This window comes from Neopsephotus bourkii, unplaced genomic scaffold (assembly GCF_033783945.1).
Source record: "Neopsephotus bourkii isolate Nb327-2 ecotype Australia unplaced genomic scaffold, CSIRO-AGI_Nbou_v1 NB_1637, whole genome shotgun sequence".
In the NCBI taxonomy this organism is placed as follows: domain Eukaryota; kingdom Metazoa; phylum Chordata; class Aves; order Psittaciformes; family Psittacidae; genus Neopsephotus; species Neopsephotus bourkii.
In genome coordinates, this window is record NW_026902112.1 from 7829714 (window position 1) to 7855843 (window position 26130).

At 38.4% G+C, this 26130-nt stretch overlaps 1 protein-coding gene across 2 annotated transcripts in view; it reads right to left on the bottom strand.

Moving 5' to 3' along the window:
* The window catches only part of FAM135B (family with sequence similarity 135 member B), a 194415-nt gene that overhangs the window by 85063 nt on the left and 83222 nt on the right, over positions 1 to 26130 (bottom strand). For both annotated transcript variants that reach the window (XR_009728579.1, XM_061374147.1), the window contains exon 3: positions 22451 to 22530. Coding sequence is in view for 1 of the 2 variants with exons in the window: in XM_061374147.1 (XP_061230131.1) it covers positions 22451 to 22530 (80 nt within the window). In the remaining variant the exon portion in view is untranslated. The remainder of the gene's footprint in view (positions 1 to 22450; positions 22531 to 26130) is intronic.

Genomic DNA, 26130 nt, shown 5'->3' on the forward strand with positions numbered 1-26130 from the left:
TAAAACATTCTTTTGAGCAGATAATTTAAAACTTCCAATCCAGCTGAGAAGTGAGATTGCTCCTTTCCTAGGTCAGCCAGCTCTTGTCTGATTAGTGATTTAGTTGCTGAACTGTCTGCAGAGCTCAGCACAAAATGGGATAGAATTACTTTTTCTTATTCAGTTGCTTTTCTGATTAGATTCCATCAACTTCTGCCACTGCATTGGTTTTTCTGAGTTGGTTTGTTGGTTTTTTTCTTTTTAATTATGCACATTATCTCAGTTGAAATCCTGTAGCTTCATCTGGATCACACATGCACATAAATCAGCAAGAGACTGATCATGCTTTGTCAATGCATGTCAGGCACACAAGCCGTTTGACTTTCTGTCTTGGGATTTCATTAAACTGCATTAATGTTCTCTCTCTGTGATGTGCCAAGAGTATCATTAGCTGTTCTCTTTCTTCAGGCTGTTTTCTGGTAAGGCTATTCATTGCCTTCAGTCTGAGGTAAGGGTCATTCGAGAAAAGGTTTTGTTATCACTTTCTGGAGAGTCTGTCTTTCTATTTGGCATAAACTTTGCATACATATCATGGTCGTGAATTAAGCTCTTAAATGGACTAAACAATATAAGACAGAGTCCTGAATGTAGTCCTACCAACCTCACTCAACAAAACCCATCTAAGACTTTGAAATTTAAATTGGCCAAATTCCATCTATCAAAAAAATCTCATACAAACTCCCTTATATTCAAGATTTTAAATGCCTTTGCCTCTCCAGTAAATAAAGTTGCCAAAAAAGTTTTACTATTAGCACAAACTAAACTTACAAATGTCATGGTAGATAATGCTGAAAATCAATAGCAAAGTTGGGAATGAGCTCACATACAGTATGAAGAAAATCATGTATTTAGTGCCAAGCAGACATACACACTACTGTTGTATTAGACATCACATTGTAGGGGTAAGTGTCTACATGTCCTGGTTTTGTCTGGGATAGTTAATTTTCTTCCTAGTAGCTGGTTTTAGCTTTAGTCTGAGAACAATGCTGATAACACACCAATGCTTTAGTTGTTGCTCAGGAGCATTTACCCCGATCAAGGACTTTTCAACCTCTCCTGCTCTGTCAGTGAGGAGGGGCTCAACAATGTGGGAGGGCTAATTTCAGTTATTCAACTGTTCTTATCTCAACCTACAAGTTTTGTTTTGGGGTTTTATTTTGTTTTAAAGATAAATTGAGCAATATTTCATTAGTCATTTTTTGTTTAGTGACAATCATACTGACAAGTTTTTCCAAAGATTTAATAAAAACTTGTCTCTTTTTTTTGATCCTCTAAAATTATCCATTAATATCACTCATAATTTTGGAAGTAAGAACCCCAAATGCAGTCCATGATGACAAGTACACCTCCCTGACATAAGCTGACAATAATCAGGACACATGATTTGCACAGTTTGAACTGTAATCCATGGAGTGGTTTCCCGGAGGTATTATAACTTATTATAAGCCTGTTTTGCAGCTACTTACATCTCCCTTAATAGCTTTTAAACTCTTTCCCAAAGAATAATAGAAGGAATAGTATATATTCAAGTGACATAACTTTGGAAAAAAACCCATCATTTCCACTGCTACATTCCAGGGATGGGCTGTCCCATCTTGGGAGTATTCAAGACCAGGTTGGGTGGGGCTTTGAGCAGCCTGGTCTAGTGGAAGGTGTTCACATCCATGGCAGGAGGATTGGAACGGGATGATCTTTAAGGTCCTTTCCAACCCAAACCATTCTGTGATTCTATGATTTGAATTAAAAGAAGAAACATACAAACACACTCTTCCTCTAGACTTTAGTGGTAAGGAAGTCTGAGACAACACGTTAGAGATCCCAGCTACCAAACATTGTGCTAATCAGAAAAGTGCCTATAAAGAGTGGCAGGAAGACTCATAACTAGTAGAAACAAAGTCTCTTCCCTTTTCAATACTTTTACAAATGCTGAAAACTAAAGAGATGTCATTTTCCATTATCCAGGAAACAGCGATTTATGTTAAGATTGTTCTATAGATATTAAGAAGGAGAAAGAAATTACAGTGCATTTTGCATAAGGCTTTTCCACAGCCCATGTCCTTGTAAGGATGACTATCCTTGAAAATGATAGCTATAGGAAATCATGTAAAAGCCTGTGGATATGAATCATGGGGAAAAGACCAAGTATTAGCTTGTTATTATTTAAAATTAATAGAGGGAATTTAAAGACTTGATGGGAACTTTTCATACAGGCAGAAAGAATGAAAAACTGTGGGGAAATTGGAAAGCATCCAAAATAGGCTTGGCAAGAACTTTTAACATAAATGGTAGAAAACCATCATAAATTATAAGGAGAATAAATAAAAAAAGAGAAAGGAAAGGGAAGGGAAGGGAAGGGAAGGGAAGGGAAGGGAAGGGAAGGGAAGGGAAGGGAAGGGAAGGGAAGGGAAGGGAAGGGAAGGGAAGGGGGGAAGGGAAGGGAAGGGAAGGGAAGGGAAGGGAAGGGAAGGGAAGGGAAGGGAAGGGAAGGGAAGGGAAGGGAAGGGAAGGGAAGGGAAGGGAAGGGAAGGGAAGGGAAGGGAAGGGAAGGGAAGGGAAGGAAAGGAAAGGAAAGGAAAGGAAAGGAAAGGAAAGGAAAGGAAAGGAAAGGAAAGGAAAGGAAAGGAAAGGAAAGGAAAGGAAAGGAAAGGAAAGGAAAGGAAAGGAAAGGAAAGGAAAGGAAAGGAAAGGAAAGGAAAGGAAAGGAAAGGAGATTATAGGTTTTATCATTACTAAATCATGGCTATACATCACATCAACATGATCATCATCACACTGTTGACACCAAGCTGTGTGGTGCAGTCCACATGCTGGAGGGAACGGATGTCATCCAGAGGTACCTTGACAGGCTTGAGAGGTGAGCCATGAGAACCTCATGAAGTTCAACAAAGCAAAGTTCAAGGTCCTGAACATGGGCTAGACAATCCCAAGCACAAATGCAGACTGGCCAGAGACTGGACTGAAAGCAGCCCTGAGGAGAAGGATTTGGAAGTGTTGGTTGATGAGAAGTTCAACATGACCCAGCAGTATGAACTTTGAGTCCAGAAATTAACTGTGTCCTTGGCTGCGTCAAAAGCAGAGTGACCAGCAGGTCGAGTGAGGTAATTCTGCCTCTTTACTCCACTCTTGTGAGACCTCACCTGTGTCCAGCTCTTGGAGCCCAAATATAGGAAGGACATGGACCTGTTGGAACAAGTTCAGAGGAGGCTACAAGGATGATCAGGGAGTTGGAGCACCTCCCTTATGAAGACAGGCTGAGAGAGTTGGGATTGTTCATCCTGAAGAACAGAAGGTTCTGAAGAGACCTTAGAGCATCTTCCAATGCCTAAAGGGGCCAACAAGAAATCTGGAGAAAGATTTTTTACAAGGGCCTGCAGGGACAGGACAAGGGGGAATGGCTTTAAACTGACAGGGGAGATTCAGATTAGATATTAGGAAGAAGTCTGCTACTGTGAGAGTGATGAGGCCCTGGCACACAGTGTCCAGAGAAGCTGTGAATGCTGGCAGTGTTCAAGGCCAGGCTGGACGGGGCTTGGAGCAATCTGATCTAGTGGAAGGTGCCCCTTCCCATGGCAGGGGGTTGGAACTGGTTGATTGTTAAGGTCCCTTCCAACCAAAATCATTCTAAGATTCTATGACTATTGCATAGCAAAAGCCTTACTGCATGAGCTGTTCAAACTTCCCTGGTTTATGGGGAAAGATGTGGAATGTTGTACCAGTCAATTTCTTAATGTTCCACAGCAGATTATTTTCTTGAGGGATCCATAAACAACCCATCAGATCATTTTGCTTTTTACATCCCTATTGAGATATCTGCATCATTTCACACACCTTGTGAACTGTTACCAAATTCATTTGGTGTCAAAAGTTTCACAGGCTCATTGTCTTGAAAAAAATTCCCTTTGATGATGCTTAAGTTCTTGATATTTCAGTGTCCTGGATACTCCTCCATTCCGTTTCTGTCTGAAAGTTTGAATTCAGAGGTCAGACTTAGAATGGCTGAAGAAGCTTAGCTAGATATACTCAGACCTGCAGAGTTTATCCATAGAGCATGACAAGCATTTCCATTTTCCAGGACTCACAGACTCTCTGGACAAGCATTTTAGAAACTGCAACTGATATTTAGTAGTTTTCTAGCACACTGCTCTTCTTGTGTAAGTGCTTTTATTTTCTGCTTTGCACAGAAGCCAAGTACTTTTCCCTTGCACTGTCTACTACATGTCTAGCTTATATTTTAATCCACACTTCTATCTGAACAGCTAGCCTTGAATAGATAAACAGCAGCTGAAGATTACCATGCCAGGTAGGAACCATGGATGAAAAGTTTTGCAGGTAGCTCTTCAAAACCTTCCATCACATTGTCTCTCTGCCCATTTGTGAACCATCTTGTAACAATGGTAAAAGATGGAATAATCTTAGCTTTGGAAGGTGACAATAGGAGTTATTGTGGAACTTCTTAACAAAATAAGCTTGAAGTAGAAGACATGCACAGTCAGACAGATGTTTAACCAGCGTTTTGTAAAGAGTTCGTGTTCTTCCCTTACTTATTATCAAAAAAACCCTAAACAAGCAAAAGTTGAGAAGGACAAAATAAATCCATGGCACAAATATTAATCCTATTCCAAAGACCTCAGCACAGAATTTAAAAATAGGCGCTCCTGTTCCCACTTTATCAGATACCTGGCTTATGGTACTAAGTAAATTACATGTGACTGGATTAAAATCCTGGCTCTATTATTCCTAAAATTGAATAATTAATACACACACCCTCACTCAATACTCTTCTATACTGAAATCTGGACAAACACAAAATATTCTGGTTTTCTGAAACATTATGCAGGCAGCAGACCTTTCTGGAGCCAAACATGGTTGCTAGAAGCAATGGACAACCAAGTGGTCAGTTCACTAAACTGGCACGAAAATAATAATAATAATAAATAATAATAATAAAACCAACAATACTAGTAGGCTCTGGTTTTCTTTGCAAAAGAAAGGCATTAGTCTGTGGTTTTATCCAGTTGCAGCCAAGGTTCTACAGTGAATAAGGCAAGAAAGCTCTTTGACGGACTGAATCCTGCAGAAGCTGTCTACATCAGCCAGAATTAGGGCTGGGTAGCTGAGTGAATCTTAATTTCTACAGCAAAATGAATAATTTAAATCACACTAACATGAACTCATGGTAAAATTTCCTTTAATATTTTGTTGCTATTCTCACAATTTCCACATTTCTCTGGCTTAAATTACTCAAAGTCAACTAGTTTTCTTTCATAATTTTAAGACACCTTTGATGTCTTTTTTAGAATGTACTGTGCCAGGTAATATAAGTATCACTTTCAAACAGATTGTGTCTAAAGCTATGTCAGCACCTCTGAAGAGAGCTCATGTTGGAAGAGCAGATCTTTCTTCAGTGCAGCTGTTCTTTTCCTCCTTGAGAACATTGTTAAATCAATTACGACTGCATAGTTTAGAATCATAGAATCATAGGATAGTTAGGATTGGAAAGGACCTTAAGATCCTCCAGTTCCAACCCCCCTGCCATGGGCAGGGACACATCACACTAAACCATGTCACCCAAGGTTCTGTCTAACCTATCCTTGAACACTGCCAGGTGTGGCGCATTCACAACTTCCCTGGGCAACCCATTCCAGTGCCTCACCACCCTTACAGGAAAGAATTTCTTCCTTATATCCAATCTAAACTCCCCTGTTTAAGTTCCGGGAACTCTCTCAAAATATATGAAAAAATAATGGTTTTCAACTCAAGCCTTCAGGCTTTAAGGAGTAATCCCTGCTGGAGTGGCTTTGTTTCTTTTCTGCTACAAACTATTGAGGTGTTTTGTAAGACTGACTTCTTCCAAGCTGAGGATTGCTTTTACCTTCATGCTGCTCCCTTTCAGTGCTGTTTTGCATGATAATGTCTACCTTGTACTCAGATTGTCACAAAACCTCAACAAGAAGTCCATGATCATTTGGTGAAAAAAAAGACACTTTGATCAAGTCATCCAGTCACATCTTTTATTCATCCTTCAGATTTTCACTTGTTTAACTCAACCTTTGTTCTTTTAAATGAAGGATGATGCTGCTGACCCTTTGGTCTATGTTCAACAGTATTTAAAGACTGATATCAAAATCATGCTTCTTCAATGTGAGGTTTGGGTCAAAGAAGAATAAGGTTTTCAGTGACCTACAAAGTATGTGAGCCCTATGACTAATCCCCATGGAAGCATTGCTCCTTCTTGAATTCATTTAGGGAAATAGGGTGGAATTTGATAATTACTTGCTTATACAAAAGCACCACCAACATATTGTTTATCCTTTCCCTAGTGATGGATCAGCCACTTGAATCAAAAGATTAAGTGAATCCAAACTTCTTTGCAGACACTACCTCAGGTGTCTGCATTCCCCTTTTTCTCCAGGCTGCTAATAGACATAAAGGCTTTAAGAATAAGGAAGGGGTTTTATCCTTTTTATCCATGATCATATTCTACATCACAGCTCATGTTATGGAGCACATATTTAGTCTGTGGTGATCACACTGTATGAAACAGAAGTACCTCTTCTTATACTTCCCTGAGTTTGTACTTACCATTTTGTTTCACTGTATGAGCATAGTCATCAGGCTTTTGTTTGCAATCACTATGCAAGCAATCTCACAGACACAGGCAAATGCTACATTCAGTTCAATTCACTTGTGTTTACATTAATTGGCTGGCTAATGTGAAATGTATCCCATAAGACCACCCACATCGTGCAACTGAACACTTTGTCAGGGAGCACACTTTGTCGAAGATGCTCATCACTAATGAGCCTCAGATTCCATCCTTGCATAAGCAAATTTCCCATTCCACATAGCAATTATGTAAATGAAGGTAAAGTTCCTGATAACTTCCACTGATTCCTCTCAGCTCATTATTAAAAAGATGAAAAACATTAAATAACTTTCAGTCTCGGAAAACAGCTGGATACCAAAACTAAAAAATAGGTTGGTTTGAAAGACATTTTTACATAGGCTTTCCTCTTTACCCAAAAAAAGACAACAGTAAATGGATGAAAACCCATGTCCGGATGATATTGTTCAAAGTTTACTTCATTGTGTTGTCACTCAATTTCTTGTTGCAGTTAACTACTGCCAAAATCAGGCACTGTGCAATATAAACAGTGAGCAACATTCTAGATTAAATCTATTTGATATGACATGAAAGCCTTCCAGTTGTTCGAATAGCTTAGAGGCAGTCCATTACATGAACATTTTTATGGCCTTCACCACATCCTTACAGTGAGTTCTTCACCTGCTTTATCCCTCAGTGCTGATGCAGATGCTTCACCCATTTACAGGTGAGAACCTGAGGCAGAGCATGACTTGGGCTCTTCTCCTCAGGAGTATTCAATGTAAGCCAATGTAAATTGGGTCTGTGAGGGGCTTTGAAGATCTGAATCTAAGTGTCTTGTCTAACAGTGGAGAGAAAGCCTGTTGGAGGGTAGGAAATTACATCCAGATCTCACAGTTCAGTGGCAGTCTGGACTCCCTATTCTTTCTCTTCCTGATATTGTAGAAAATTTTGTTACTGGAAATCAAAAGATGAAAAAAATTGCACTTTAATTTGGTTTTATTAAAACCTGAAATTAAATTCAGAAAAATAAAAGAAAATAAATAAAAACCCCCATATTCCTATTATGAACCACAAATAAATGAAATTCATTATAGAAACATAGATCTCTGCTTTTGTTTCCTGTGTCTAGCACTAGCATGAAAGCACATGGTAATTGCTTGGAACCTGTCAGAGGTCCTTTGTAGGCTTTTATAATCTAAATCTTGGGACTCTGAGCTCAGATGAGTGTAATTTAAATCAAATATTATTGTTTCTTTTAGCACAGAGATCCTTATTATGTTACTTCTTCAAGAGATTTTTTTAATCTCCCACAAATATAACAGCTACTTTATTAGTGGTCAAATGGTGTTCATAGAATCATAGAATGGTTTGGGTTGGAAAAGATCATCTTAAAGTCATCCAGTTCCAACCCCCTATCATGGGCAGGGAACCTCACACTAGACCATGTTACTCAAGTCTCTGTCCAAGCTCGCCTTGAACACCTCCAGGGGTGGAGAATTTACAACTTCTCCGGGCAACCTGTTCCAGTGCCTCACCACCCTCACAGTAAAGAACTTCTTCCTTATATTCAATCTAAACTTCCCCTGTTTAAGTTTGAACCTGTTACCCCTTGTACTATCACTACAGTCCCTGATAAAGAGTCCCTCTGCAGCATCCTTATAGGCCCCCTTCAGAAACTGAAAGGCTGCTATGCGGTCTCTACGCAGCCCTCTCTTCTCTGGGTTGAAGAACCCCAGCTTTCTCAGCCTATCTTCATATGGAAGGTGCTCCAGCCCCTGATCTTCCTCATGGCTTCCTCTGGACTTGTTCCAACAGCTCCATATCCTTCTTATGTTGAGGACACCAGAACTGTACACAGTGCTCCAAGTGAGGTCTCACCAGAGCAGAAGAGAGGGACAGCATCACCTCCTTCTACCTGCTGGTTACATTTCTTCTGATGCAGCCCAGGATACCGTAGGTGTTATTACTCTATTTCCTACTACTTAAACGGAAGGGAATTAAACTTCGATATTTCTGAGTAGGTCACATGGTGAAAACTCAAATTCTAACTTCCACATGCTACTTAGAATAGAGCCTACTGATGAGGCTTCCTAGATCCAAGTCATTCCAGTACTACCACCCAATTGGAAACACTAGCCCTGAATAAAACTTTCAGGACAGGGTCTGTCAGTTGTCATTTTAATCACAGAAAAGGCAAACAACTAATTCAAGTTGCTTTTTTGCTTATGACCAGTTAAGAGAAATCAAGACTTAATAGAAAAGCTTATAACCTAAAATTCATGCTTCAAGTATGTGGAATTAAGTCCCTCCAGTGTTATGTATGAAGGAAACTTGCGCTGTAATATTAGACTACTCAATGTGACTCTGAGACTACTCAAGTCTATAATTAATATTAAGACCATGTGAGAACCTCCCTTTTCTCTTCCTGAGACTGTTAGTTGAAGTCCAATGCCAAGACCAGAATAGATGGAAGAGATGATTCAACCATATCAGGGGTAAGGTAGAAACTGTGACATATGCAAAACTCAAATCCAAAACAAAGAGATATGTGATATATATTTATCCAAGTGTTTTTTAGAGATGAGAGATACAGATGGATAGACATAAACAGACAAATCCAGGAAATCATAGATGACATTAGTCACCATATATGGAAGTACTCTCAGCACAACTTTGGGCTACACTTGCATAAGGCCTTCACCTTCACAACAGTGGCATTACTGTTCGGAAACATCATACTAGTCAGTGGAAAGACAGGAGGTTTAGGGAGAGTTGCATTGAAATACCTCACTTAGCGTTTCCAGTTGTTTCCATGCATAAAACCTGACCACCAGTTATACTTTTTTCCAGCTCCTAAATTGCAGAAAGAACACAGGATTTTTGGCCTATGTCTGTGCATAATTTGGGTAGCTTTTTTTGGTGAAAATTATTTGAAGAAACCTTACATGATAGAACCATAGAATCACAGACTGTTTAGAGAAACTATCTTAAAATCCCCTAGTTCCAACCCCCCTTTAATGGGCAGAGACACCTCCCACTAGACCAGGTTGCTCAAAGCCCCATCCAATCTGGCCTTGAACACTGACATAATACCTATGACTACACAACACAGCGTGCTGCACATACACCTGAGATAACAGCCAGCAAGCCTCTATCAGAGCAAGAGCCAGGATGAATATTGTACAATGTGCTGATGAAGGAACTTTTATCATGAATATGTTGCTCTCAGGAGGCAAGTTATTTTAGGGAAAGTGTTGTATTAGGTCACAGAATGTACCAGGTCAGAGCTATGCTAAAGATATTCAATATGTTTTTGTGCTTCACAGTACAGACACAAACTCTTATTTTGCCTCACAAGAACTTGGCCTTAAAGCTGAGTTAACTCACAGTCACAAGGCATGCTGAGATGTGCAGATGAAAAATGCTTTTCCGAAGTGACAAGACCTAGTAGCTGTTGCTGAATAAATACCAAAACTCATTAACTCATTATAAGTATCTCAGGTACTTATAATGAAATCTTTCTTTTTCCCCACATTTTTCATCCGTTTCTTCGGCTGCTTCTGAAGACACAGATATGCGTCTTCTTCCATATACATTGTAGGTATTAATCTTGATAAGCAGATAAAATAAGTAGGTGTGGGGAGTGAAGGTGATAAGATTTGCATGAAAAAGAGTTTGGGAATGAGCTGTGAGGCCTTGGTCCTTGACAAGCCCTGGGGCGATGAGCTGGAATGTTGAAGGTCAGGGAAGGTAAACCAGCAAGCCTTGGGAGGATGGGCCAGGATGTAGTTGTGGTGGGAATCTCAGTTGGAGGCCAGAGGATGTAGGGGTTGTGAGAGGGTCTGCAACATTGTGATTGGACTATTTACCTGGAGAGTTTCACAGTGGCCACTGAGACTGAACGTTACATGTATGTGCAGGTTGGGAAAGTACCGAAAAAGGGGATAAAAAGGGTTTGGTGGTAATAAATGAGAATTTGAGTCTCTGCATCAACTTGAGTCCATGTCATGAAATGCCACAAGTAGTTTTCTATTTTCCTTTGTACGTAATTAAAACCCCAAACCTAGACACTCCTCCACTTCCTTACTGTGCCACCTACACTGGAGTGCTGAGGGCCAACACCTTCCACCAAACTAACCTTCGTTTCTTGCCTTGAAGGGCTATGGAACTGATGACACTACGGAGCCACTGGCTGTATTCAGATGATGGAAAGCAGAAGCTGGTCCATTCTGCAGGTTCTCTAAATGCATATTAGCTATTTCTGGCAGGTTAATGTATAGAGATGTGGGAAAAATGACTTAATGAACAGAATTATGCTCTTAATTTTGGATGTGGTATAGCAGCTATGATGATGTTGCAGCATACTTCCATTTAGGACACAATCCATATTCAAAAACCTCCCACCTAGAAGAAAAGTCAGTGGTTTTAATTACATTAACAGACTCCCAGATTACTGTTATCACAACTCATTATGCAGTGTGTGGTAGAAATAGTAGGTCAAACATTTCCCTCTTTGGATCTACTGTATGACTCTCAAAAATGTGAACCATCCAAAGTTTCAAGACCGTAAATAAGTCTGTGCTCTCCTACATTGTCACATACCCAAAATTATCAAAGTTCCTTTTATTAAGTAATTAAGTTTCACAATAACCTTATGATACAGATACAATTAACCCCATTACACATATGGTGAAATAAAAACAGAAGGAGGCTGACTGCTCAAGATCAGAGATGGAAAAATGAGCCCAGACATCATAGGAATTAAGGACCAGTAAATCTTTCTGGATCCTCAGAAATAATCCAACTATCATATACCATATAGGGACATTTATAACTTCAGCACAGCTCAATGCTACAGACAGTCAGGGGGGTTTGTATCTGTTAAGCTCTGTCCTGAGGTTTTGTTTCTTGCTTTGACTGGCTTGAGGGTCTACATTGGATGTGGGGTACTGGACATATCTATTGGTTGCCATCCATGTGTTCCATAATTTAATCTCTGTGTCCTTTCTTTGTTTAACTAATTGAAATGTCAGTAACACAAGGTTCTTCTCTACACTATACTTCCAGCTGAGTTCCTCTTGTAAAAGCACCAAATGCTGAAGTTTCTTTGAACTAAATATGAGTAACATGATTTCATGACTCCTCCTTAACCTTCTGTCAAAGAGAGAATAAGAACAGGATTTCTAGGCAGCAAACGGTTCAAGGCTGCTGTTCAAAGCAGTTACACTCTCCATGCAAACAGATGCTGGCAAGCAAAGTCTAAAGCAAAACCAACGTTTTCACACTCTGAGATATGGTCCAATGCCAAAACTGATCAGGGCATCATGGACATTGCTGTAGTAGGTTGCTAGGTACTGCTGGACAAACTGCCAGCACATTTCAAAGATCTTGCTGCAGATGGGAGACAGAGAGATATGAGAGGACCTACTCAGTGAGACCTTCCTTTAAGGGCAGTACACACATAATCAGTGAGAAAGCAATTTGATACTAGGCATGTATTTATACCATCACACAAATCCCATATGTGCCACATGCCATCACACACATACCGTCCCATTCCAGCTTTAGAACAAAATGAAACGTAAACATTTAAAGGGCAATCTCAGTCCAGCAAAAGTTCTTATACCTAAATGGACCGATTTATTCACTCATTTCTTCTCACACTTAATGGATATATAAGGCAACTGTAAGAACAAAATTGACATTGCTGCATTCAAATCCATACTCTTTTTTCATTCTGGTCATGATAATTCATACTAAAAATCGTAGAATGAGAGGATGGTTTGGGATGGAAGGGATCTTTGAAGTCCACCTACTTCCAAACCCCCCTGCTATGGGCAAGGATATCTTTCACTAGATTATGTTGATCAAAGCCCTATTCAACAGATTGAATCTGATTTTCTATAGTTTCTTTCAGCAGTAAAGATAACACAAAGAAGATGAAGGCTAACTACAAGAGAAGGAGACATCGGGTGTCTCTAATTACAGCTGCTAGAAAGGCAATGCTGTTCTGCTTGTTTCTACTGTAAAAAGTTATCAACAGAAAGAAGGCTAATCCTTTCTCTCAACTGGAAATGAAAACAACAACAAAAAAATCAAACCAAACCCCAGAGCAATGCCCCCAAGACACCCTTTTCTCTTAAAAATAAACATTGGACATCCTTCTACAAAGTTATGCCACAGTTCAAACACCAGAGCTGTGCTTTGTGCACAAAACACTAGCTAAAGTTCTATGGCTTGGGTTCAGAGGGTATCAGACTAGCTATAAAAATGATCCTTTCTGAACAGAAAAGAATCTATGAAAAATTCCCCATAACTTTTCCCTCTCATTGTGACATCATTATTCTACTTGGGACATAAGTTTTCTGTTGGTGGGAGATTTTCAGTCACCAGCTAGAGGGTATATCTCTATAGTTCTTTGGATTCTTGTTGTTTGTCTTACATATTTGAAGGTTATGAAGTTATGCATGTATTTGCATCTTTGAAGCAGTACCATCATTTTACAGATAAGACAGACACAAGGACACACAGTTTGTCCTGCTCTCTGTGTTCCCTGTTTTAATCTGTAGGCCACAGGATTTTTCAGAGCAGCCCCTGTCAGTGTTAGTGATGGGAAATTAAACCTTGGCTAGAGTAGTAATTTAAGCAAACTCTTCTGAAAGGTGCACATGTACACTTGAATGCACAGAAAATTCTCTTATTTTTTCTAAGTTATTGTCATGTCTAATACATATTATGTTTCAGAGCTACTGACCACAAAGTAATGTTCTAGAGATCTGTTAATAGCTGAACCAAAAGGTTGGTTCCTGGTCCACCAAAATTAAAGCCTGGCTTTTATTTCCCAATATATTCTTTGTCCATCAATCTCCATCTATGGTCCATTTATTCTTTGTTCATCTATGGTGAAAATGTAATCATAGTTTTAGTCTTACAAAATATAAAAACCCAAACTACATCACTTCCACATTTTCCTTTTCAATTAATAAATCATTGTGCCATTCCAAAAGGAAAGTCTTTTTTTTTTCTGTTAATAAAGAAAAGAATAATAAAGTTGTTCTCCCACTGAAGTCATCTCCTAGCTCTTTTATTTTTAAGAAAACCATTTTTGAGAAACCATTTGAAAGCATAATGCAAACTCCTGAATCAAGCTATCATCTTTGATTATTTGCTGGGAAAGACAAGGTTACCATTTGCTCTCTCTGTTGACCTTGTCACCTTTCCTACTTTTCACTATTACGCGCCTAATTTGCACACACACATGAAGGCATAAAGTGAAATCACAGCTTTTTTGTGCCAGCTCATTTACAAGCACAATGGGAATGTCTCTCTTTCTGCAAAAGTTCCTGTAACTTCTTTTATAGTAAACGGACAGAAATAGGTGTGATTCAACTCATTTTAAAATAGATATGTTAAATTACTCCCTCAAATTACTTTTTTCTCTCCTTTGACTATAAAGAGAGACTGATTAGCTTAGGTGGAGACGCCCACAGCATAGACATCAGCAGTTAGATAAGATGATTTTTACCCTTAGTCACAGGTTTACAGGACTTCTCCCATCTTATAGCTATAACTCAGACTACTTATGATTTATTGCCTGCCCTTAGAATACAGCCTAACACACCATTACAAGACAACCATTTCCTGCTAGTACAGAAAACTTGGAGAAATAAGTTTTGTTAGAAAGCTTATATATGAATCATGTAAGATACCCTTTCCAGGAAAGAGCCACTTTACGTGGAACTGCTAAGAGTATATATATGTATATATATGTTTCAACTAATGAATATCTACTTCTTACACTGGAACTGTCATCTATAGATCTCAGAATATTTGAATCCTGATTTTTTTATGATCTTCTCTGTGCCATAGTTACTAGGACATCCTGATGACCTGTACTCTCAAGAAGCCATCACTCCCTGTGGCATACCTGTAACGATTTTCCTAGCAGAACATTGGGAAAATAATCCACCATCCATAAGTATTTTTAAAGACAGGCTTAGAAATACTTGTGGTCCCCATACAAAAATACAGTTGCACCTTCCTGAAACTGTAGCCATTTGGTTAATACTACTTAAGACCCCAGTGCCTTTCAGCTCAGATGACTGGTGAGACTGTATTTATCACCTCAGCTGGGTAGCAAAACCTTCAATCCAGAATGACCTGCTAAATCTGAAGGTAAAACTATGAAGAGGCTGGTGTGGCCAAGAATGTCACCTTGGTCAAACAAGCTTCTTACTTGAATCCCTCTAACACATGGCTACAGTCATGCTGCATGCTAATCATGGTTTAAAGGTGGGCTTGACAATGCTAGGTTTATAATAGGACTCAATTACTTTAAAGGTCTTTTTCAACCTAAAACGATCCTATGATTCTATGAAACACTCAGTTGTGATGTCTGCTTCTTTCTTAAGTAACATAAATGCAGCACAGTAGCATCTTCTGCAGTTTTCTGGTATTTTTATAGACCTCTATTCTGTATGTTGTGTTCCCTCTGCTACCCAGAGGGGATATGAGACTATTACAGCTGTCAGTTACACATGTTACTCTCCCGAGTTCACAGTGAATTCAGGAGAAACAGGACAAAGTTTCAGGTTTATCTGTTATATCTGTAGAAGGACAATATACCTGTTATTCAGTCTTAGCACTAAATCTGCTCTTCCATCCCTGCAGGTACATTGAGCTCACAGGAATTAATAACTCCCATGAACTGCTAAGGTAAACCTATTCTGTTTTGATGACAGATTTGAAAGATCTTTGCTGGTAAAACAGGGTTGTCTCATGCATAGAATTATGAGTACATTTTGTGGTTTTGTCTCTTGTGTTCTATACAAAATTGATATATACTAGTTCTAACAGCTGACTGTAAAGATTTTAACGGTTTGTCACACGCTATATGTTTTTTAATGTAACTGCACCTTTTTTGGCACTCAGTGAACAAGAAATATTGTAACTTATTGCAGATTTGAAGCTGTGCTAGGCTATTTAGTTAGCCCATTTTGACATTCCAGTTTCAGAAGTATCTTTCCGCTGAAACTTTAGTGTTTCAGACTAAAGAAAAAAGAAAAAGGGAAAAAAAAAAAAAAAAGACTGAAGCAATACAAATAATCAGTTACTTCTGAAAATGTAGACTCTAAAGGCAATGAATCAGGGCTGAACCTGCCACATTTATCTACATGCACTGAGTTCTATATGTGCTTTTTTAGAAGGCTTGAAAACTCGGTTGCTGTAAGTCTGAAAAATACACATTCTTTAGCAAAGGAGTACTCATGCAGACATTCCATTTTTACAATTGAGCTAAAATCAGCCTGCTTTGAAAGTGCAAAGACAACATTTTTTTAGGCACAAATTCTTTCAGTGCATCATCATTTTCCTATTTAAATGTTTGAAGAGACTTGTTTTAGTTTTGAAATACTATGTTTAGCATATACATATTTAGAATAAATGCAGATGTTATATTTAGTTTAAATAAATTCTAAAGCAGACAAAGTTCAGAAATGTTTTCTCTCTCAGCATGACTTTTGATTAAAGCTGCATCTTTTTGAGATGAATCCTGTATCTTAACCTTGCCTTTTGACATTTTGAGTTAGCCTCATGGAAAGAATTACATAAAACTACCTCTCCACTAATACATAGATTCAGTGAGGATAAAAAGCAATATGTCCTATTAATGTCCTTGTATGAAAGACCCTAACATAAGTGCAGTCGCTTATCACTGTATTGCTCTATAAGCTAATGACTATTTCTTATACTGAAATATGAGATGATGGAATAGCTACCCCACTTCAGACCAGCAGTAAGTTGTCTTTGCTTTCTCAAAACATAATGTTTTGTCAAAATAAACATAATCTATGCTTTTTGTAATGTTTATTTATTTTTCCAAATTCATTGCCAGTTCCCTAAGAACCTTGCTCAGTTAGAGAGCTGACGTCTGAAAATAATCCTGTGCTTTGGAAAATTAAGTGAGCAAATATCCATTTGTCTTGTTACCTAACTCTGTAGCTGACACTATATATTTATTCCAAAGATTAATTCAGATGAGCGAATTGCCTGAGTAAAGTATGGAACATCACAGTAGGACATCACATATTTTTTCATCAGTGCAGAGCAGGAGGAAGCAGTTGTCTGGATACAATTTACCTACTGAATTAGTGTAAATTACAAGACTGAACTGTACGATAGACTGAAGGCAGCAAAGATCACTGTGTGGGGAAATCAAAGACATGTAAGCAAACCTGTAAAAGAGAGCTCTGTGAAGGCTCTGGAATGATAGTTCTGAAAAAGCTGTATGGCCTATTTAACTACAGAGCTTTAGGTCATTCTTGGCCTCAAGCAGCAGAAATACTGCATTGGCGCACTGCTTCTGAACAACTGGACTCTGTTTCTGCCAGACCTTCAGGTGACTACTGATGAAAAGGTTTTGTGTCTCACACTCACTGCCTAGAGAAAGAGAACTGTGGCACTTGTTGGTGCTTACAGGCCCATCATAGTTCTTGCCTCCTCCACTGACAAAGTCTCAATTTTGAGCTGTGATGCTGCTCTGCATCTCCAAAACCATTGCTTACCCCACTGCCATCTGCATGGTCTGCCCAAGCTTCTGGAGAGGAGAAGCAAAGGTGTCCTGCATAGTTCAGGGTCTGCAATGGAAAATCTCCCAGCCACAAATATGTATTTTCAGCTTCCATTCCTTCAGCCTATGAAAAAGCCTTGACTGAAAGAAGACTGGGACATGCACACAGAAGTAGCACATCAGTCAAGAGATATCTTCGGTTTACTGCTTTTCATCTTTTTCTTTGGTTTCATTCTTCTTCTCTCTTGGAATATCATAGAATAGGCATTCCAAGAAAGAATACTTAAATTGCGGATTAACAAATCTTAAAATGGCTGACCATCTTGTATGATCTCACAGCTAATGAGGTTCCCTGAGAAAACACATCTCTAAAATAACTTCTCTCACAGTAAGGTCCTCTCTAGATATAATTTTTATTTGTCAGGTATGTTTTATTTTATACATAAAATGTATATTTATTTTCAGATTACTTTAATAATCTTTTAAAAGAAACTCATGGGTTTGTTAAAGCATGAATCTCTCCCCTTCCCCCTTTTTCTCATACTTCAAAAGCAGTAAACTTGTCCTCACTTAATGAAGGCAGAAATTACCTTTCAAAAGGTTATTGAAACTAATGACTGCAATTTCATACTGTTTCACAAGTATGGGTCTCTTTCTTCTTGCTCTAATGAGCAACTAACTGCAAATGCTCGTTTTGACTAAGTCAAGAATCCATTTACAAGAAAAGTTTTTTCTTGAATAATCTTAGTAGAATTCCTTCACCAGGAACTTCTTTGAGATATTGAAACACTCCCTAATAGAGACTAGAATCAGTAATTGTTTATTAAAAGCAAGCACAAACTGTTAAGGCACATATCAGAAATACAAATAGCCCCTTAAATTAGGTCTTCGGTGAAAGGTAGCCACAGATCAACATTTAATTTATAAGAGAAGGCAGACACAGGCTACTGTGTTATTCTTTGTTTTCTCCTACTTTCCTATGTCACAATTTAAATTATGCTATTTTTTTCTTGTCACCTAATGTCAAATAATTCCGTTCTATGAAAAATCATCAGACTATCTGTACATGAAGCACCTTTACATCACCAATCAAAAGAGTTAATGTGTAATGGCAGTCATGGGTACTTTTTCTTGACTTGTCTGGAATACATATTGCATCTTATCTCTCCAGACTTATATGAGATATATTAAGGAAGATCTGCATTCCTCAGCTGTCATTGGCTTTCTGTACTTTTAGACAATAACCCAATTTAATTGACTAGAATGAGATGGAGCACTGTTACAATCTAATAAGGGGTAAATTGACAGGTAATATTTTTTCTTAAATACTTCGTATTGCTTGCAATTAGATTTTCAGGCCAAGTTTTCAGAAATACTTGTATTTGAAAAGTTTTGAAAACTGACAATGTGGTACATCTGGATGAGAGAAATAAAGGAAATCCGAACACAAATGAAAGTCCTAAGTAATTTCTTTAGTTAATATTCACCACAAAAACAGTTTCCTTGGCCTGTAAGGTAAACAGCTAGGCAAGCAGATGGGCAAGAAGCTTTCCATGGTTGCAGTACATGAGAACGAGGCATAGTGGGTCTAAAACCAGAACATTTAAAAAAAGCCTGACTACAACTTCCACTAATAAAAATAATTCTCTCTCAGCAGCAATGCTTCCAGGAGGTGTGTAGATTAGTGTGAAACACTGCAGAGGAAATGAAAATGTGTACTTTTCCAGAGATCTGATTTAGCTAGCATCTTCAACAGTGTAATCTACTCTCATATTCTTTATAGATATGCTGCTAAGATTTATCTCATGCATACCATCTTCCTTAAGTAATTCTCATTTATACTGCTTTCCTGGTCTCCATCATTTCCCATTCTTTCAGGTGGGGTAAGAAATCAAGTTAAAACAGCTAATTGTAACTATTTCTGACCAGTGTTATTCTTGCAGTGTTTTAATCAGTGACTTTCAATCAATGGGTTAACTTTAAAATAAAAATATTTTAAAGGTATGTTTTTAAGCTCCTGAACAATCTGGTCTCTATAACCTGGAAATCAATGAATCATAACTTTTATGAATTCTAAAAATAGTTCCAAAATATAGGACAGCTGAAACCTGAAAACTTACTTAAGGCACTTAGTGGATAACAAAACAACTCAGCCAATGAGATAATTATACAAATGTGCAACTGTGAGGTGTGCAACTGTGAGGTGGCATATTCTCTTTCCCTGCTCCTTTAGCTGTTTGTGCTTAAGTCATGTAGATTCAGCCCACCGTATGCTGCAGGTGGACACCATCACATGGTGGCATATGTAAAAGTCCCATAATTCACTCAGGAAGGGCTTGCTGGCATTTAGCTTTAAGACATGTCTGCATTTGCTCAGCCCTGCAGAACTGATGCTGAGACCAATGGAGTATGTGCTGCTATGAGATGCACAAGAAGAAGTAGAGAGCATCATTTGTTGTTTATGACCCAAAAGCAGGCTGCATCAGTCATGGAATCTATTCAAAGACAGGAAGCTAAATTTCATGAGGGGTCTAAAACCTGAATGAGAGCAATTAAAGACTTTGCAGGACAAGCCTCATTCTTTCTTTTCTTTTTATTGTTGAGAAAGTCTTTAGGAAAGCTACCTTGCTAAAAATGTGTAGTAGTATGAATGAAATGTATATATTTTTATGAATATATATATGCATGTACATATGTACAGCATACATATGTTCATGTAACCTGACTCAATATAAGCTAATGTGCAGCCTTGATGAGCTAAGTGACCAAATCAGAGGAGATAATGGGCTCCAGAATGACGTCCCTTTGCTTCAACTGTAGCACATAGCCCATTCTCTTCCCACAATGTAGGCAGAATACGGCCAACATGTAGACCCTGTCTTAGGTTGTCAAGGCCTCCTGTATTGGTCCTGTTGGTCCTGCATCATAGATTGAGTCCTTGCTAGGCAGATTTGGCTGGCAACTACCCACAGAATGATGGGGTTTGGCCTCTGTTACCAAAAGCATCTAGTAGGAAGCAAACATTGCTAATGTTGTCAGTTCCCATGGGTTTATCATAAATCCTGCAATATTTAATAAAAAGGCCACATGCAGTGGAAGATAAATATTACCTCTTCTTTATTTTATATTTCTATATTTTATATATTTTATTACTGTCTATATTCACAGATATTACTTTATAAAATTACATAATTATTTTCAAAATATCTTCCAGTTCTTATGAACCTGATAAGGAAAAGATAAAAAATACTTCCTTTAAACCTAACCCATGAATCCCACCTATTTTGCATCCATTCTCATTGCTGAGGAAGGAGTTTATTCACTATTTTATAACACCCCTGTTTTGTTGCTACATAACTTTAGTAGGTGTATCTTATTGAAACATGCACAACAATTCAATTAGTTCCATCCCAGCTATCTCCATACTGAGAGAGATCAGTGGCATGAGAACAAAAAGAACATTACTGCGTGTTTGCCTTCAAGTTCAGACCCATTAAATGACTCTTGCAGACCTATGAAATCAATTAGGAAGTACTTGTGAAAATAACCAAGGAAAAGCTGTTTAAACCCTTAACAGCTTAAATACCCACGTCTTGATGCCCTGTAAAGCTATTAGACTTGAGTCTGGATTGCATTAGCACTATGAAAGTCAGTTGCTAATTCTGTAACCACACTGCCTGTCTTGCCTCTCTCCTGCCCATGCTTTTACATGAATTGCTTTTAACAGGGGTGAAAGAAGAAAAGACACTTAAGAAAATACTAATCTGAATAAAAAGTAAACAGAGAAAGTCACTGAGTTTCTTCCTTAAGTAATGCAGCCATGTCTGGTTCAATGCAGAATATGAGTAGTTTGTGGGGTTTTACTGCAGGTTCTTGAGGGTTTTTTACCCATAGAAAGTAGAATTGTAGCTATCTTCATACTGGGAGTATTCTGTTAGTTCAAGAATAATTATGCCAGAAACTGCTGTAATTTGAGGACATTTCCAGAGAGCAAAGGAACTTCAGGGAATTCTGGATATGCCAAGGGTGAATTATACTGGAAGGTGATAAAAAACAATTTTCTTTCTTCTTTGGAGATTTTCATGCTAAGAGGTTTTCCAAACCTGGACTACATTATGTATTTATTTCCTAAAGATGTTTCTTTATTCGCATTCTGAGTCTGGGAAATCTTTTCAGGTGATTTCTTCATATCTTTGTACAAATTTTTGCATTTTATACAAGTATGGTTTGTCCAATCATTTTGCATTTAAATGTATCTTTGTATTAGAATGTATTTCCATTGATCCAGACTTCCAGACTGAAAAGTACATTTCACTTAAGAGCCTGTAATCCACAGAACAATATCAAACTGGAAAATTCTCAAATTTTAGAATTAAAATCCCCAAAGTTCAGGAACTCATTAATCCTGCACTACATTTGTGTTTCTTCTATGCATAATATTGAGTCAAAAGGACTCTTGAAGTTATTCTCTAAAGGCTGTTTTTTAATATTGTGCATTGGATTTGTGTGGCAAGGTTTTGGTAGAAGGGAGGATGCAGGGGTTTCTTCTGTGAGAAGCAGTCAGAAGCTTCACCCATATCCAGTGGATCTAACACAAGCCATCTCCAAGAAAAACCCACCGATGGTCAAGTCTAAGCCCATCAGTGATGGTGGTAGCTCCTCTGGGGTAACATATTTAAGAAGTGGGGAAATTGCTATGCAACAGCAGCCAGGAGAAAGGAGTGAGAATATGTGAGAGGAGCAGCCCTACAGATGCTAAGATCAGTGCAGAAGGAGGGCAGGAGGTGCTTCAGTCACTGGAGCACAGATTCCCCTGAAGCCCATGGTGGCACATTATATTTTATCTCCCTTGTCCATCTGAAGAGGGGGAGTGGCAAAGCAGCTTTGGTGGGCTGCTGGCATCAAGCAAGGGTTAACCCACAACACACTGAAACAATTTTCAACCAGAAATCACTTATAATAGTAAACCAACTGTTTCCATTGTCACCGAGGAAAGCCATGTACAAGAGCGTCTGCTTGCAGATAAAACAATGAGAATTTGCTCTGTTTTTCTGATGGACACGAGCACCAAAACTTGAAGCCCAAACCCATACCAAAACAGAGAGCTGAACAGTTACTAATTATTGAGGAAATCCAGTTTTGGATCCAAATCCAGGCTCATCTGTTCCACACAAATGCTCTCCTCCACCATGCTGCCCCACCTCCAGTCATGTCACATCTCTGTGGGACCTGCTTACCTGTCTGTCCTGCGATCGTAGCAAACAGCCTGTGGGGAAGCCTGGATGGGATCTTCAGTCCAGCTCTTATCTGGTAATATCTGGGGGGAAAGAATTAAATATTACATGTCATAGGTGACCACTTGATTCAATCCAAAATTCTGTTAAGAACACTTCCTGGGCAATTGCACTCAAACAGGAGTGCTCAAGAGAATGGGCAGACTCAGAAATATTGAGTCTTTTGCTTTTTAGTTTTAACTAAAGTGGGTTTACACTGATTTTAATCAGGCCCCTCCTATTTTACATCAGGCAGAGTGGACACAAGGGCCTGATGTGTGACTAATGAGGACAGACTCTGAAAAGCTCTTGACTTCAAGTAGGGAAAAGAAACATAGAGAAATATCTACAAGAAAAGGCATTGAAATCAGACAAGTGGAAAAAACAAAGAGGAAACTTCTGTGCAAAAACAAGATACGTGATATCTCATATCTAGGAAAATTCAATTTGTACATAGTGGTTATCATTATGCTGTTCCCTCTTGAGGCTATCGTATCATGAAAATGTTAGCATTAATCATATCTAAACCAGCTGTATTCTAGTTATTTACAATCCCATACGCAATCACTATGTTAGGTGAAGGAATACAGAAAAGGAAACCAGCAATTTCACTGGCCTGCTACATACAGTGCAGGTTGCTTTAGAACATTTGCAATTATGAGCTCAGTCTAAACAGAGTAATAAAACTCATCCCAGTCTTCCTTCATCACTACTTTCATGAATGACAAACAGGAGGCAGTGCACAGTACGGTACCTAATCCACTACGTTGTAGATCAGGACACCTCTCCCTGTTTACAGATCTCCCACTGACCTGCTGCAACACCACATTGGTGGTGTTTCTCCTTTCGCTGCCTCTTCTCTCCTACTCTTTGTTTGGTATATTTGCTGATAAATTCCTCATATCTCACTATTGTTTACAGATATTTTTGTCCTGATTTGTGTTTAAGACTCTAAATACAATAATAAAGGTTAAATTATAACTGTTAATATCTACTTAACACCTAAAGACATTAAGACAATTTTGTAGAATTATTTCCTTAGAGGACCACACTGTATTGTGGAGATGAACAGTCAGAACACCCAGTTGTGTGTGAACTGTTGTATAAACAACAGCTCATACAGGTTACAGATACCAATAATACCTTTGCTACGGGTGTAACAGTGGATAAACCAGATCTCTGGATCTGCTAGGTTAAAAGCTGAAGAAAGGGGTTTGATGGGGAGAAAGAGAAAACACTTTAGAGCCAATTGCATCAAGGTCCTTCACAGCTGAAAGCTCACATTACTCTACCTACTCCAACTGGTAGATCCTTGCCAACTTGGATATAATTCCAGCATGAGGTCTGACATTTTTAGGTATCTTTTTTAGGTCAGAACTTCTGCATGAAAACTCTCCACTTAGGTATTAGTTTTCACAGAAGGAAATAAAAGAAGCACAGTACCTAGTTAAAAATAACAGCAATTAAACCTGAACTGCTTGATCTTTCTCTGCCTTATGCCATCCTTGTACTGTTGTAAGAGCTTTTAATTAATGCAATTGCTCTTGATTTATTGCAGAGTAAGTGCAAGAATTATGCCTTAAGACCCCTCGTATTCCCGTTAAAGTTATATGTAATGCAATTTTTTTAACTGTCAAAAGTATCTATCAGACTATGCATACAGGATAAACTTTTCCAAATAACAGCAATGTGGAATTAAATGATTGCCACAGTGGTGTAATGGGACACTCAGTACGGAGATATGTTTTACTACATGCCCATTCCACTAGACTTATAGCTGGTTGGTTACCTCTTTCAGATTTTCTGTATAAGACTGTGGTGGGTTTTCCTTGACTAAGGGCCAAATTCCCACCCATGTGGTCTTTCACTCCCCTTTATCAATAGGACATCAGGAGAAAATAGGATGAAAAATAGGATGAGATAAAGCAGGGAGATCACTCACCAGTTACTATCACAGGCAAAAAAGACTCAGTTTGGGGAAAATTAATGTAATTTATTCACAACTGGGTAGAAAGAAACAAAATCAAACACTGAAACAACACCTCCCCACACACCACCCCCTTCTTTCCAGGCTCACCTTAACTCTTTCTAACTCCTCTCTTCCCAAGCAGCACAGGGGAATGGGGATGGGAATTAACAGTCATTCCATAACAGTCCCTCTGCCACTCCTTTCACATCTTTTGCTTCAGTGTGGAACTTTCCACAGGCTGCAGTTCCTCCAGGAAATAACCAAGTGACTACGTACTGCCATACTAGGATAATGTCTGCCTTCCCTCACCATGTGTCTCATGTTCAGAAGCATCTCAAGAAACTCTAACTACTTCCATTAAGAAACTGTTTTCCAATGGCTTGGCTGGTGTTCCAGATCAAGTCACCTAAAGCTGAGGAGACTACACATAGGGGCCTAAGGTGCCAGTTTCAGGGGCCATATAATCAAAACTCTCAATAGACTTACAGACGTTCAGGTCCTAAGAGAGGATGCTGAGCAGACCTTGTCTTCACTCACTGTCCAGACTAGAACTGTTGACTACAATACAGCCTTGGATATAAAAAACACGTGAAGATACCTCAATCCTAGTGGCTTCATAACAAGGTTATTTCCACTCTTATTATTTCCTTTGCAAAATGTTCTCACTGTAATAATACTAAGGAATTAGGTCTTCATCTTATTTTAACCTTTCCCTGTTCCTCCCCTTAATTTGAATGTCAGAGATATCCTGTAAGTCATAAATAGACATCTTCCTGTGTACTCACTAAGTTTAACTGCCCAAAATAAAAAAATACATAGAAAAGCCATAGAAACCTAAGAAGGAGCACTCAGATTACAGTTAAACCCTAAGATTGAGGTTCCAAATATAAAGAGAATCTGAAGACTAGTAAGATCTGCAGTACTAAGGAATATAGCCAGAAAATGCTACTCATAATTCATAAGCAACCAGAATTGTTTTCACTCTTAATAAAAAGCATGGCATTTATCAGTTACTAATAAATTATTTATTGCATATTATTTGGCACCTGATGCCAAAAGGCTTGGCCTTGATAACACAATTTGCAATTAAAGCAATTTGGAATTAGATACATTCTTCCTAAACAAAGAATTTAGAGAACAGTCCTATGCCCAGAAGACATAAGAGGCTTTTGAATATTCAAGATTTGTGTAATTGTGCATACATACACATTGCAATTCCTTGCACATCAAGGTAGTGATGCTTTTGGTCAACTAAATGAATGGCAGAAAAGGACAGTGATGTATTGGATCTCAGATCAAAGGCACCAGTGCCAGTGACTTTCATGGAAATTAACACACAAGGAATGGAAGTATTAGAAGCTCAAATCCACACATTGCATTAAAATTAAATAGAAATGGAAATGCTCACAATTTATCAATTTACTTCTTTTTAAATTTAATATTTCCCCTGAAAATCTTTGAGAACAAGTCATTTTTCAATGCCAGTTTCAGTAACAACAGTAACAACAGCTCCAAAGGAGCTAAAGACATCTTCATGTGAGTTTCACCAGACCTCTTGTTGTCCACTTACAATAAATAACCTCCATACAGGAAACCTAATAAAATCCATTTGCTGTTGGGCTTTTTTTTTAATTTTCCTATTTTTACACAACATTTCAATATTAAATCATAAGAT